Source organism: Chiloscyllium plagiosum, chromosome 10 (assembly GCF_004010195.1).
Source record: "Chiloscyllium plagiosum isolate BGI_BamShark_2017 chromosome 10, ASM401019v2, whole genome shotgun sequence".
NCBI classification, from domain to species: domain Eukaryota; kingdom Metazoa; phylum Chordata; class Chondrichthyes; order Orectolobiformes; family Hemiscylliidae; genus Chiloscyllium; species Chiloscyllium plagiosum.
The window spans coordinates 219,244-234,629 of NC_057719.1; the positions used below are offsets into that span (position 1 = coordinate 219,244).

Below are 15,386 nucleotides of genomic sequence, written 5' to 3' on the forward strand. Positions count from 1 at the left end.
GGGGTTGTTTTCATTGGGGAAAAGAAGGTTTAGGGGTGACTTGATAGAGGTGTACAAGATGATTAGGGGTTTAGATAGGGTTGACCGTGAGAACCTTTTTCCACATATGGAGTCAGCTATTACGAGGGGGCATAGCTTTAAATTAAGGGGTGGTAGGTATAGGACAGATGTTAGGGGTAGGTTCTTTACTCAGCGAGTTGTGAGTTCATGGAATGCCCTGCCAGTAGCAGTGGTGGACTCTCCCTCTTTATGGGCATTTAAAAGGGCATTGGATAGGCATATGGAGGATAGTGGACTAGTGTAGGTTAGGTGGGCTTGGATCGGCGCAACATCGAGGGCCAAAGGGCCTGTACTGCGCTGTATTCTTCTATGTTCTATGTTCTATGTAAATAGGCCAGCCATCAAGTCTGCTCAATGATACAATGAGGGCAAGGCTGACCTGATAATCCTCCACTCTTCAATCCAATGGCTGTGAAGTTTATAGTTACATCATCGGCAGGTTCCACCTTTACTTCCTTCAGTAACCGAGGATACATCCCAGCCAGGGAGAATGACGTATCTCTCAGGTTACTGACTCTGTTGTTATCCTATCCCAATATAGTGACTGTTTCCATTACTGCTCCAATGAAGACAAATCTGAAATAATCATTTAGTATTTCAGCTAGACCCCCACCTTCACAAGAAAGACCCTATTATCTTTCTACACTGGTATTTCTAAAAGACTTCTGCATTCCCTTTTGTTAGTTGCTAAGTTATTCTCATGTTCTCTTTCTGCTCCACTTACTTATTTAGATTTGCTCTGTTTATTTTCAGCTTGGTGCTATCCACCTTATATTGCCTTACAAATCTCTTTTTTTCTGTCTTAAGTTAGGGTGATCTAACTGTTGAATCTATCAGTCATCCAGCACGGAAACACACTCTTTGGTCCAACCAGTTCATGTCGAACATAATCCCAAACTAAACAAGTCCCACCTGCCTCCGCCGGGTATATATCCCTCCAAACCCTTCCTATTCATGGACTTATCCCAATGTCTTTTAAACATTGTAACTGTGGTAACATCCACCACATCCTCAAGAAGTTCACTCCACACATGATCCAAATGTTTGCCCCTCATGTCCTTTTTAAAATCTTTCTCCTCTCACCTTAAAAATATGCCCCTTGTTCTTGAAATCCTCCATCCTAGGGAAAAGACACGTACTACTAACCCTGTCTGTACCCCTCAAGATTTCATAAACTTATATAAGGTCACCCCTCTCCGGTGAAAAAAACCCCCAGCCTATCCAGCATTTCTTTATGAGTCAAACCTTCCATACCTGGCAAATCTCGATAAATCTCTTCTGAACCCTCTCCAGCTTAATTATATCCTTCTTATAACTAGGCAACCAGAACTGGACATAGTCATAGAGTCATAGAGCTGTACAACATGGAAACAGACCCTTCGGTCCAACTCGGAGAAAGTGAGGACTGCGGATGCTGGAGATCAGAGCTGAAAAATATGTTGCTGGAAAAGCACAGCTGGTCTGGCATCCAAGGAGCAGGAGAATTGACATTTCGGGCATAAGCCCTTCTTCAGCCCTTCGGTCAAACTCGTCCATGCCAACCTAAATTAATTTAGTCCCATTTGCTAGCATTTGGCCCATAATCCTCTAAACACTTCCTATTCATATACCCATCTAGATATCTTTTAAATGTATAATTGTACCAGCCTCCACCACTTCCTCTGGCAGCTCATTCCATACACACAGCCATCCTCTGTATGAAAATGTCACTCACTCAGGTCCCTTTCAAATCTTTCCCCTCTCACCTTAAACCTATGCCCTCTAGTTCTGGACTACCCTACAGTGGGGAAAAGACCTTATCTATTCACCCTATCCATGCCCCTCCTCTCAATAAGGTCACCTCTCAATCTCTGACACTCCAGGGAAAACAGCCCCAGCTTTTTCAGCCTCTCCATATAGCTCAAACTCTCCAACCCTGGCAACATCCTTGTAAATCTTTTCTGAATCTTTTCAAGTTTTACAATATCCTTCCTACAGCAGGGAGACCAAAATTGCATACAATATTCCAAAAATGGCCTAACCAATGTCCTGTACAGCCACAACATGGCCTCCCAACTCCTTTACTGGGGAGGCCATGGCCTAGTGGCATTATCATTGGACTGTTAATCCAGACATCCAGGTAATGTTCTGGGGACCTGGGTTCAAATCAGGCCATGGCAGTCAGTGGAAGTAAGAGTCTAATGATTAGCATGAATCCGTTGTCGATTGTCAGAAAAGCCCATCTGGGTCACTAATGTCCTTCAGAGAAGGAAACTGCCGTCCTTACCTAGTCTGGCCTACATGTGACTCCAGACCCACAGCAATGTGGTTGACTCCTAACTGCCCTCTGGGCAATTAGGGATGGGCTATAAATGCTGCCTACCGAGCGACTTCCTCATCCCATAAATGAATAAAATAATTAATGTACTGATCAATGAAGGAAAGCATACCAAATGCCTTCTTCACTATCCTATCTACCTGCGACTCCACTTTCAAGGAGCTACGAACCTGCACTCCAAGATCTCTTTGTTCAGCAACACTCCCTAGGACCTTACCATTAAGTGTATAAGTCCTGCACTGATTTGCTTTCCCAAAATGTAGTGCCTCACATTTATCTAATTGAAGCTCTATCTGCCACTCCTCGGCCCACTGGCCCATCTGATCAAGATCCTGTTGTAATCTGAGGTAACCTTCTTTGCTGTCCACTACACCTCCAATTTTGGTGTCATTGGCAACTTACTAACTATACCTGTTATGTTCACATCCAAATCATTTATATAGATGATGAAAAGTAGTGGACCCAGCACCGATCCTTGTGGCACTCCACTGGTCACAGGCCTCCAGTCTGAAAAACAACCCTCCACCACCACCCTCTGTCTTCTACCTTTGCACCATTTCTTCATCCAAATGGCTAGTTCTCCTTGTATTCCATGAGATCTAACCTTGCTAACCAGTCTCCCATGAGGAACCTTGTCGAACGCCTTACTAAAGGCCATACTGATCATGTCCACTGCTCTGCCCTCATTAATCCTTTTTGTTACTTCTTTATAAAATCCAAACACGGTCATGAGACAAGATTGGGTGCCTCCTGTTCTGCTATTTTGTAGATCAAGCTATGTTTACATTTCACCTGGGCCAGATCTGTTACCATCTTGCAAGCATTAGCTTTCCAACGCTAAGGTATTTTTACATTAGACTGTTTCTTCTTTCTATAACAACTGTAAATCTGATGATATTATGATGATTCCTTCAAAATTACCCAGAGGTGATCTAGAACTAATAGATATATCTCAGTGTTTTAGCTGGTGATGTTTAATGCACACTGACTAATGCCATAAAGCTTCTCCTGTTCTGAGTGCCTAATGTCACAGTGGCCAGGGACTGCCTGATATCTACATTACAGACATGCATTGACTTGATCTTGAGAAACCATCAAAATAAATATATTTGAAGACATGGGAGAAAGTGAGGACTGCAAATGCTGGAGATCAGAGTCAAGCATGTGGTGCCAGAAAAGCGCGGCCGGTCAGGCAGCATCTGAGGAGCAGGAGAATCAACGATTCGAACATAAGCTCTTCATTAGGAATTCATCAGCTCTTCATCCTGATTCCCCTGCTCCTTGGATGCTGTCTGACTGGCTGTGCTTTTCCAGCGCCACACGCTCAATATTTGAAGAGGTGGACAATCCTCAATAGTGCATTGAGAATTGGTGGAGAATTGTGTCACCTGCACTCTTGAGAATGTATGTCAGAATGTCTTTCGGCACGTCCTCTCCATTCTTTACCGCTCTTTTCCTCTCCTCTATGCACCGTTTCCCCGTGCTACGCAGCAGCTCTAAGGAGTCCCACACCTCCTTCACAAACGTTCGGTGCTGAGGCATGTACTAGGAACAGGAGGAGTGGAATTAGGTCGACTGGGAACACCACAGTACGAGAGGCAGGACTGTGATTTAATGATGCAAGGACAGTGCAAAGTGGGAAACAGAGATAACAACTGTGCATCACAAAAGCTACAAACAATTGAATTAATGACTACATCATCTGCTCTTTTCACATCAGTTAAGGGATAAAGATTGCCAGAACATCAGGGAGGAAACCCATTCTGATTGGTTTCACATTTCACCAGAAAGAGAGCACCTTCACCAGTGCAGCATTCTCTCAGTATACCTCTGGATTTGAACAGCCTGGATTATGAAGTGGAGATTGATCCCACTCACTTTTCTCACAAAATTAAAAATCACACAACACCAACACTATAGTCCAGCACTAGCTTTCCAAATAAACCTGTCAGACTATAACTTGGCATTGTGTGATTTTTAACTTTGTCCACCCCCAGTCCAACACCAACACCTCCACATCATGGTTTTTCTCACAAAGATAAACTACTGTCCCAAGGCTAACTGTTGATGAGTCCTTACTAACGTGATCCCATTACAAGGTGTTGGATTGCTATGCCACTCAATCACAAATATAAGGTAACTTAGTTTGAACTGATAGAACTTACCTGCATGTATGGATTCTGAACATATTGGGAAATACCTTTCAGAATCATTGAAATTGCGTGTGGAAATGGAGACTGAGCACCATCCAATAGGTTTAGTTGCATCCCAAAGGCGACCTTTAAGGAGAGCAGAGATTATAAAGTAAGGGACACATGGGAGTGAGTTCCACAGAGACAGGAGTCTGGGTGCTGTCTTTTATTCATTCACAGGAGTTGGGTATCAGTGATTGGCATTTATTACCCATTCTTACTTGCCCTCGAGAAGGTGGTGAGTTGCCTTCTTGGACTGCTGTGCTCCATGAGGTGTAGGGGCTCCACAATGCTGCTAATGACAGAGTTCCCAGGATTTTTACCCAAGCGGCTCTGAAGGAATGGCAATATATTTCCAATTCAATGATTGTGAGTGGCTTGGAGGGGAAAGTGCAGGGGGTGGTAACCCATGTGTTTGCTGCCCTTGGCCTCCTAGATGGAAGTGTTTGTGGGCTTGGAAGGTTTTGTCCATGGATCTTTGGTGAATGTCTACAGTGCATCTTGTAGATAGTAAACACTGCTATTACTGTGTGTTGGTGGTGGAGGGAGTGGAGTTTTGTGGATATGGTGCCAATCAATGGGCTGTTTTGTCATAGAGTCATACAGCCTTCTTGGATAGTGTGAAGATTATTGATTGTTGTTAGATGTTCTGAGTTAATGCAGGTGATCCTACGATGGAGACAGGATAGAAGCTGACACAAATGAGATTTGTTTTTAGATTGAGGGAAAGACAGTCTGATTTTCAATGAGACTTTTGGGGAGAAACTGATTTCCATCAATTCTGGGGACCAAGCAATCCCACATGTGTCTTCAAGGATTTCAATGTGTGTTTGTCCTTGAGGAACCAATGCGATCTGCAGTGCCAACTAAACAGCTTTCTGCCCCAAATCCCTTTTGTTGATAAAAAGAGTTTACCCCTCTTTATGTTTTCGATGGAAATTTATCCTAATGGGATTTTATTTTGGTGGAAGGAAACCATCAATCCAGGTAACAATTTGAAGCATTTCCTTGTGTTTCATGTTGCCATTTTAGGACAAAATGAACAGTGGGCAGTTCATTGGAATTCTCAAGTCTCCCCGGTGTAACATGTCTCTGTATTTTGCATTCTGCAATACAAACATGGAGGGTCATAGTAAGAAACTTTCTCAGAGAATTATTGTTCAAGATGCTGCAGAGTTTTGTAAGGGCCATTATTTTACCCATCTTCTACTTTACATAATGCACCAGCAAGAGATAGGATTCAAAATCTGAAGTTTGTTACATTCTGGGTCAGTGCCAGTAAATTAGGGAAAACCCACTGTAACAACCTTTATTCAAAAAGAGGAAGAAAAATGAGAGAATTAACTCCTAATCTAGACAGGGGACGAAATGTCTGCAAATCATCTCCCCAGCTTGGCAAACATACCCATAACTGTGAGAGAATTAACTCATAATCTAATAGACAGATAGTAAGAGTTTATACGAGTAATTACATAGGAAAAGAATAACTAACAATCACCATGTTCCTGTAGAGGGTGAGGCTCATGATCTGATTATGGAAAACACAGGGATAGCAGAGGGATTGAAGGGCTATTTTGTATGGCTTCCCTATAGAAAACTTTGAAAATATTCCCAAGATACTTAAAAATCAAGTTATGAATGAGAAAATGGAACTTAAAAACCAGACAATCTAAAGATTGGCAAATATCCAGAACTAGATGGCTTGCATCCTCGGGTCTGATAAGAAGTGGCTATAGGAATAGTCAATACATTACAAGAGAATGGAATGTAAGAGTAGGGAAAATTTACTGCAGCTGTACAGGGCCTTGGTGAGACAGCATAGAGTCATAGAGTTGTACGGCATGGAAACAAACTCTTCAGTCCCACTCTGTGCCAACCAGATGAACTAAATTAATCTAGAACCATTTGCCAGCATTTGGTCCATATTGCTCTAAACCTTTCCTATTCATAAACCCATAAATGTTGTAATTCTACCAGCCTCCAGTCCTGGTGGCTCATTCCATACACGCACCACCCCCTGTGTGAAAAAGTTGCTCCTTAGGTCTCTTTTAAATCTTTCCCCTTTCACCTTAAACCTATGACTTCTAGTTTAGGACTCCTGGAGCGAAGACCTTAGCTATTCATCCTGTCCATGCCCCTCATAATTTTATCAACCTCTATGTGTCTGCGTGGGTTTCCTCCCACAGTCCAAAGATGTGTGGGTAGGTGGGTTAGCCATGGGAAATGCAGTGCTACAGGGATAGGATAGGGGGATGGATTTGGGTGGAACGCTCTTTGGAGGGCCGGTGTGACTCAATGGGCTGAACGGCCTGCTTCCACATTGTAGGGATTCTATAAACTCACCCTTCAACCTTTGATGCTTCAGGGAAAATAGGCATCAGGAATTAATACTGTGTATAATTTTGGTTTTCTAATTTGAAAAAGAATATAATTATGATAAAAGCAATTCAATGAAGGTTCATTCAACTTATTGTTAGAATGAGGGGCTGATCTTATAAAGAAAACCCGAACAGGTTAGGTCTTCAACAGCTGGAATTTAGAAGAATGAGGAACATCCAAGGACCATGGGGAGGTGGATTCCGTGTGGATGCAGGTGAGGCTAGAAGAAGGGCACAGATTTTAAGGATAAGAGGCTTTGCTGTTAAGACAGAAATGGAGAGATTTATTTTTCTCTCAGAGGGTCATTAATCCGTGGAATACTTTCCTCAAAACCCGCGGTGGTCAGGTCTTTGAAATTATTCAAGGCTGAGTTAGATAGACAAGAGAGTCAAGGCTGAAAAATGGAGCTGAGATGTCATCTGGGTGTGCCATGATTTATTGAATGATGGGAAAGCTTGAAGGGATATATAGGCTATTCCTGCCCCTAAATTATAAACACGGATTTAATCCTAGGTTAATCTGATGAGTAAATTGGTGAGAATGTACACAGGAAATTTTAGCTGGTATGAAATGGACTTCAGCACTGGGTTCTCAAGAGGTGTTGATGTATTTTTCTTTCTTATTATCTCTTAGAACCTGCACACCCCATGCTTCTGCTTTCTGGGATGTCATCTCTACAAAACTCTCCTGCAACATGTCCAGTCAGTCTGTGGTTCTGCATTACTAACCCAGTGACATTACCAACGTGCCACCACCTCCCCAGACCTTTGGTAAAGTGATATACATTTGCCCAAAGTGGGGGAGTGGGGAGGAGTTGAGACTCCAACTGGGTGTGGAGTGGGAATTTTCATGGGACCAGCAGTACTGGCAAATGTCCTTTGCCCTTCATATTTACAGGTGTCTAATCTCCGCTATCAAAATTCTCACCAAGGGGCATGACAAGTTTTGAGCCTCAGAGGGGGGTAACAGTGAGGTGAGGTTTGGTAAGAAACATTCCCAGAATGCTTGACAGGAACTCCAGTGTCAGATTAGAGTGGTGTTGGAAAAGCACAGCAGGTCAGGCAAAATCCGAGGAGCAGTAAAATCGACGTTTTGGGCAAAAGCTCTTCATCAGGAATGGAGGCAGGGAGCCAAGAGTACAATAGGTGAATGGGGGTGGGGATGGAGGTGATAGGTCAAAGGGGAGGACGGAGTGGATAGGTGGGAAGGGAGATTAGCAGATAGGACAGGTCATGGTGACGGCGCTGAGCTGGAAGGTTGGAACTGAGGTAAAGTGGGGGGAGGGGAAATCGGAAACTGGTGAAATCCAGCATCTGCAGTCCTCACTTCTGTCCAGTGTCAGGTGACAGGGGAGAACATTGGAGGCAAAAGACATGAGAAGATAAAGCTAGTTCTTACCGTCGTGATGACCTCAAGTGTCACACAGTTCAGCTTGCTGTGCATTCCCACTGGAGTTTCACCATCAGATAACTCGCTCAACTTCTCCATTAGGTGTTCAGCCTTCTCATTAAACACATCCATTAACCCCACCAGATACCTGCACAGAAAATGGCGACACAGAGATATGGAAGCTCCTAGATTGCCTCAAGGTGATTGATTATTTTTAAAGGTGCTTTGACCGTTGTGAACACAAACATATCAGATATTTCTTTATTCATTCATGGGATGAGGGCTTCACAGACTCGGGCAGCATTTATTGCCCATCCCTAATTACCCAGAGGGCAGTTAAGTGTTAATCACATTACTGTGGGTCTGGAGATACATGTAGGCCAGATCAGGTAAGGTCGGCAGATTTCTTTCCCTGAAGGACATGAGTGACCCAGATGGGTTTTTTCCTGACAATCAACGATGGATTCATGGTCATCATCAGAGTCTAAATTCCAGACTTTTATTGAATTCAAATTCCACCATCTGTCAAGGCAGGATTCCAACTGGGTCCCCAGAACATGACCTGGGTCTCTGGATTAACAGCCATAATACCATTAGGCCATCACCTTCCATCACTGATTTATATCGAACAAAACTCAACAAACGGCAATTATAGAGGCTCTTGTGGTAGTGTGGCAACGTACTTGCCTCTGAGCCTGGAGGCCTGGAGCTCAAGTCTAAACACTCCAAAGATAAGTAATAACATCTCTGAATAGGTTAATTAGAAAATATCTAAATGGCAATGGTCAGTTAAGCAACTGAGTGATGTGGATGACACTGGCGTAGTGGTAATGTCACTAGATTAGGATCCAGAAGGGTAGATTAATGCTCTGAGTGTGTGGGTTCAAATCCCACCAAAGCAGCTGGTGGAGTTTACATACAATCTGGAATTGAAAACTAGGCCCAACGACTGTGAAATTATTGCTGAAAATCCTGCCAGGTTCATGTCCTTTGGGGAGGAAACTGCCATCTTCACCTGATCTGGCCTACATGTGATTGAGACTTCATTAGCCTAGCAGCTCTCTCAGTCAAGGACAACTCTGAGAAATAAATACTGACCTTGGCAACAACATACTTATCTTGTGAAAGAAAACATTTTTTAAGAAGATTGCATTGGCTGAGAGAAAATTGTTTTTTTAATATATTCATGGGACATGGGTATCGCTGGCTAGGCTGGCATTTATTGCCTGACCCTAATTGCCCCTTGAGAAGGCAGCTTCTTGAATCGCTGCAGTGAGTGAGTGGAACAAACTCTTGATGGGGGTGATGTGAGAAGTTAATATTGATTCATTGATCAGAAATTGGACAGATTTCTTTCAGAAAGTAGTGTTTTGGAGCTGATTTCTTGAAACATGTTTTGGGTTGAGTCCAGAGCTAATTGTTCAAGAAAGCCCCTTGGTCAGACTCCAGCAAGAGACATTGTCTCAGTGTTCAAACACGAGTAATATGAAAGTGGCAGATTCTAAAAACAGCTGCTCCTTCAATCACGGAATAGTTCTCTGTAGTTTTGTATAAATATGGGAGAGAAATCTTGGCCCTTCAGCCCAAGTCTGTCAAAACTACACTAATTCAATGTTAATCTCACTTTTCCACACATAACCTCGAAGGTTATGACATTTCAAGTGCTCGTCCAAGTACTTTTTAAAGGTTGTGAAGTTTCCTGTATCAACTACCCTCCCAGGCAGAGCTCTCCGGATGAAATGAATGTTTTTCCTCAAGTCCCCTCTAAATCTCATCCCTTTTGCTTTAAAAATGTTACTGGCCCTTCAACTAAGGGGAAGAGCTACTTTCAATTCACCATGTCCATCATAACCTTACACACCGCTATCAGGTCCATTCTCAACCTTTTCTGCTCCACAGAAAACAACCCGAGCTTATCCAGTCTCTCTTTATCGCTAAACTGCTCCATCCCAGGCAACAGCCTGGTGAATCTCCTCTGCCCCCCACAATGTAATTCCATCTTTCCTATAATGTGGGGACCAGAACTGCACACAGTGCTTCAGCGGTGGCCTAACTTTTACAGCTCCAACATGACCTTCCGGTCTTATAATCTGCCATGACATGTAGGGTCAACTGTATGTTATGCCTTCTTAACTACCCTATTAACTTGTCTTGCCACCTTCAGGGATCTGTGGACAAACTCCCCAAGATCCCTGAAGGTGTTCCTCTGAGATTCCCAGTGTCCTGCCATTCATTGTGCTCTCTTGTCATGTTATTTCATCCAAAGTGCATCACCTTACATCAATCAGGATTAAATCCCATCTGCCACTGATCTCCCATCTGACCAATCCGTTTGTATCCTCCTGTAACCTAACACCTTCCTCCTCACTGTCACTCACATGACCAATCCACAAACTTACTTATCATCATCCCCTCCCTATTATCATTTATTTTTAACATTACAGCGCAGTATAGGCCCTTCGGCCCTCGATGTTGCGCCGCCCAGTCATCTCCATCTTTTATGAATATCACAAATAATAAGGGATCCAGGACTGATATCTGTGGTATACCACTGCACACTGGGCTTCAATCACACAAACAGCTTTCTACCACCATCCTCTGTCTCCTGTCAGTGAGTTAATTTTAAATCCAACTTTATGAAGTTATGTTGGATTCCATGAGCTTTTACCTACTTTATCAGTTTCCCATTTGGGACCTTATCAAAGGTCAAACTTCATCAACTGCCCTACCCTCATCTACACACCTGGTCACCTCCTGGAAAAATTCAGTGAGATTTCTTTGGCTTCCTTCTGACAAAGCTATGCTGACGATCCCTGATTAAACCTTGTCTCTCTGATGCAGATTATTTCTTTCCTTCAGAATTTTCTCCAACAGTTTCTCTACCAGTATTGAAGAAATTTTGGTACAAGTTGCCAAGGCAAAGGTATTTTCCACGAGGAATCTGTGAGGTCTGCAGCTGCTGGAGATCAGAGTTGAGAGTGTGGTGCTGGAAAAGCACAGCAGGTCAGGCAGCATCCGAGGAGCAGGAGAGTGGACGTTTCAGGCCGGAGTCCTTCTTCAGTCCTTTCCTGAAGAAGGGTTCCTGCCTGAAACATCGACTTTCCTGCTCCTCGGATGCTGTGTTTTTCCAGAAACACACTCAACGAAGGTAGCTCCCACCCTCAATGAGAAGGATAATGATTGGCAAATGAAGCTGGATGGAACCAGCAGTTTTCAAACTTCATTCTAGTTGCATTTTGCACAAATTCACTGCTAAGGATCTGTTTTTGTATTGAGGCACAGAACAAGAAACAGCTTTCCCTAAAATCAAGCAGCTAGTAACAGCACCACCAATTCCGAGATACCATGATGTCAATGATGAAGTCATCCTGCAGTACAATACCTCTGAGACAGAATTCAGAGCAACCTCAAGACAGCAAGGGCAACTGGGGCATTAATGCAAACTAAATGATATCATGTTCAGATTGATAAACAGTGTCTGGCTATTGTCTTTGCTTGTGAGTTTTTTAGTCAACATGTGTAGCGGGGAGATGAAGTAAGAACAGAATCCAACTACAAGTTTCTGCAAAGCATCTTCAAACATTTCAATCTGCACCAAAGAATGTTTCTTAAATTGTAGAGATATCATCTGGATGTGATATACAAGCAAGGAAGAATTATACATTGCTGACATGCTGTCAAGGACAATAGCTCCATGAAGAAAGGTGAGGCTGCTCACACAGAGTATGAACTCTTCCAACAGCTCTACATGATCTGAAAGTCATGACACAGCAGAGACACTGAATCTGAAACAGAAGGGTTTTGCACAAATCAAGTGCACTAAACAAGAGGAATCTCTGTAAGTGTTGAGGAAAGGATGACCTGAACACATTAAACACATTCTTGTTGCTATAGATTGCACTAGGCATTAAGAGAGGATGTGATACCATAGGATGGCCTTTTGAACAAAGGAGGTGGAATCATTATCCCTAAGAAAATGAGAAAAGAGGGGTTGAAATGCAAGATATGAAGGAATAGAGTCTAGGAACTGAGGAAAAAGCAAAAGATATTCTCTCCTTGCTGAACATAATGAGATTCAGGGTCACAACTGCTAGCGTAGTGCTTGTAACAACTCCCAAGCTAAATGGATTAAGGAGCCATTCATGAAACATGATATCTAGACAGACCCTCGTCATCCTCATCATTCCTGCAAGAACTGATTATCTTCTCGATGTCAACCACTATTCTCCCTTCTGGGAAGTATACCAGCTGACACCAATGACTACCAATGAGATTAGTGAATGCCTGAGAGCAGTCGTTATGCCATTCTTGACATGGTGATGAGTAACAGTGGCCCTCAGTTCACAAGTGACAAATCCAGCTTTCTAAAAAGGATTCAACAACAATTCATTATCTGTATGCTAACCCCAATCAAATGGTTGGTGGAGGTTACAGTAAGACTCACTAAAAAGATCATAAATAAATGGATTAGGTCTAGACCTGTACAACACAGGTCTTAAGTGGAGAAATACACCAACTGAAGACATGAAAAAAAAATCTGTGCAAAGACTAAAGTTACGTTGCATCATCTTTCTAATAGTGAAAAACCGACTAAAGCCAGAAGCAGTAATAGGTGTGGGTGGAAAAATCAAGGCGAAATTACACTATCAAAGTGAAGTTTGGCAAGAGTACAGGATGACCATCAGTCCCAGCGGACCACTGTTCCCCAGCAACAGAAATGGACCAGTAAAAACAGTTGCCATGGAAACAGCACTCATTAAGAGAATCCCTAGAGAAGGAACATTTTTAGATTAGATTACTTACAGTATGGAAACATGTCCGTCGGCCCAACAAGTCCACACTGACCTACTGAAGTGCAACCCACCCAGACCCATTCCTCTACATTTACCCTTTCACCTAACACTACGGGCAATTTAGCATGGCCAATTCACCCTAACCTGCACATTTTTGGAATGTGGGAGGAAACTGGAGCATCTGGAGGAAACCCATGCAAACACAGGGAGAATGTGCAGGAATTGAACCTGGGTCTCTGGCGCTGTGAGGCAGCAGTGCTAACCACTGTGCCACCGTGCTGCCCATTCTGCTGGGAATGAGCAGATACCCAAGAAGGTTGCAATGTAAGCACATATCTTTAGGAGACCTGCACAATGTAAAGACGATGTGTGCATTACATTTCAGAGACTGATAAAAGTGGAACTGACTACAATTAATTCCTTAAGTAAAAACCAAAAGAACTGCAGATGCTGTAAATCAGAAACAAGCACAGAAATTGCTGGGAAAAACTCAGCAGGTCTGGCAATAATCTGTGGAGAGAAATCAGAGGTAACGTTTTGAATGCAGTGATTCTTCCTCAGAATCTTTCTGTGTTCAAAGGAACGGTCACTCAACCCGAAATGTTAACTTTGATTCCTCTCCACAGATGCTGCCAGACTTGCTGAGCTTTTCCAACAATTTCTGTATTTGTTTTAGAATTAATTCACTATTTGATAATAAATCATAATTTTACTTGTGACCATGTAAATTGGGAACTGGCATTACTAGTAACTGCAAATGAAAGTGTAGGCAAATTCTTTTTCTGGAAAGTGGATATGTGGAGAAATGCAATTGTGGACAAGTTGGTTTACTCCAGTCATGTGGGCAATGTGTCTGCTGTAAGTGCCTTTGTGTGCAGTCTGTGGCTGACATTAAAAACGCAACAGTGTCTGTGCAAGAGTGAGTAACAGAGTGAGTGTGTGAGTGAAACTGAGTGAGAATATGTGTGTGTATGTGACAGTATGAGAGCTCGTGTTCTATGTATTTGCTTTATTCAGTTGTATGTGTCGGTTTGTGTCGATGTGTAAGTGTGTGTAGATGACAGAGTGTGTGAATGTGTGTGCATGTGTATGTGATTGAGTGTGTGTGTACGTGTGTGTGTATGAGTGAATGAATGTGTGTTTGTGTGTGAGAGTGAGCAATAGAATGAGTGAGAGAGTGTATCAGGGTGTGTGTGTGAGTGCCTGAGTCTGTGTGAGATTTTGAGAGAGAGTGCGATAGTGTGTGAATGACAGAGTGACTGTGAATCCTGAGACTGGAAGAGAGCCAGACGCACACACTCGTCTCTTCCACCTCCTCCAAAATCCTAAAATCTACCAGACGCCAGGTCACAGCTAGACGGGGTGGTTAAGAAGGCGTTTAGCACGCTTGCCTTCATTGTTCAGACCAGCGAGTATAGGAGTTGGGACATCATGTTGAGTTTGTATGGGATATTGATGGGGCCATTTTTGAAGTACTGTGTCCCGTTCTGGTCACCCTGCTATAGGAAGGATATTATTAAACTGGAGAGGGTTCAGAAAAGGTTTACCCAGAGATCGCTGGCACTAGAGGGTTTGAGTTATAAGGAGAGATTGAGAGGCTGGGGCTTTTTTCACCAGAGCATAGGAGGTTGAGGGGTGACCATATAGAGGTTTACAAAATCATGAGGGATATAGATATGGTGAATAGCAAAGGGTGGGGGAGCTCCAGACTGGGGGACATACTTTTAAGGTGAGAGGAGAAAGATTTAAAAGGGATCCGAGGGGCAATTTTTTCAGATAATGAGGTTTATATGTGGAATGAACTGCCAGAGTAAGTAGTAGATGCAGGTATGATTATAACATTTAAAAGATATTTGGACAGGTACATGGACAAGTAAGGTTTGAAGAGATATGGGCTGAAAATGTGTTGCTGGAAAAGCGCAGCAGGTCAGGCAGCATCCAGTGAGAGGAGAAAGATTTAAAAGGGATCCGTGGGGCAATTTTTTCAGACAATGAGGTTTATATGTGGAATGAACTGCCAGAGTAAGTAGTAGATGCAGGTATGATTATAACATTTAAAAGACATTTGGACAGGTACATGGACAAGTAAGGTTTGAAGAGATATAGGCCCAATGCAGGCAAGTTTGGTTCGAGTTGGGCCGAAGGGTCTGTTTCCATGCTGTATACCTCTATGCCTGCAGCAAAGCAAAACCCAGGCTGACAGATAACCTGCTCCTGCACCTCCCCCTTCATGTACGAGTTCTGTTTAAGCAAGTT

At 43.0% G+C, this 15,386-nt stretch overlaps 1 protein-coding gene across 1 annotated transcript in view; it reads right to left on the minus strand.

The window, feature by feature from the left end:
* The window catches only part of LOC122553321 (cholesterol 24-hydroxylase-like), a 26,633-nt gene extending 18,154 nt beyond the window's left edge, over positions 1-8,479 (minus strand). Inside the window, exons 1-3 of the mRNA XM_043696879.1 lie at positions 8,347-8,479; positions 4,543-4,656; positions 3,766-3,922 (exon numbers count right to left, since the gene is read on the minus strand). Coding sequence (XP_043552814.1) covers positions 3,766-3,922; positions 4,543-4,656; positions 8,347-8,469 — 394 coding nt within the window. The 5' untranslated portion in view covers positions 8,470-8,479. The remainder of the gene's footprint in view (positions 1-3,765; positions 3,923-4,542; positions 4,657-8,346) is intronic.
* Positions 8,480-15,386: the final 6,907 nt, after the last annotated feature.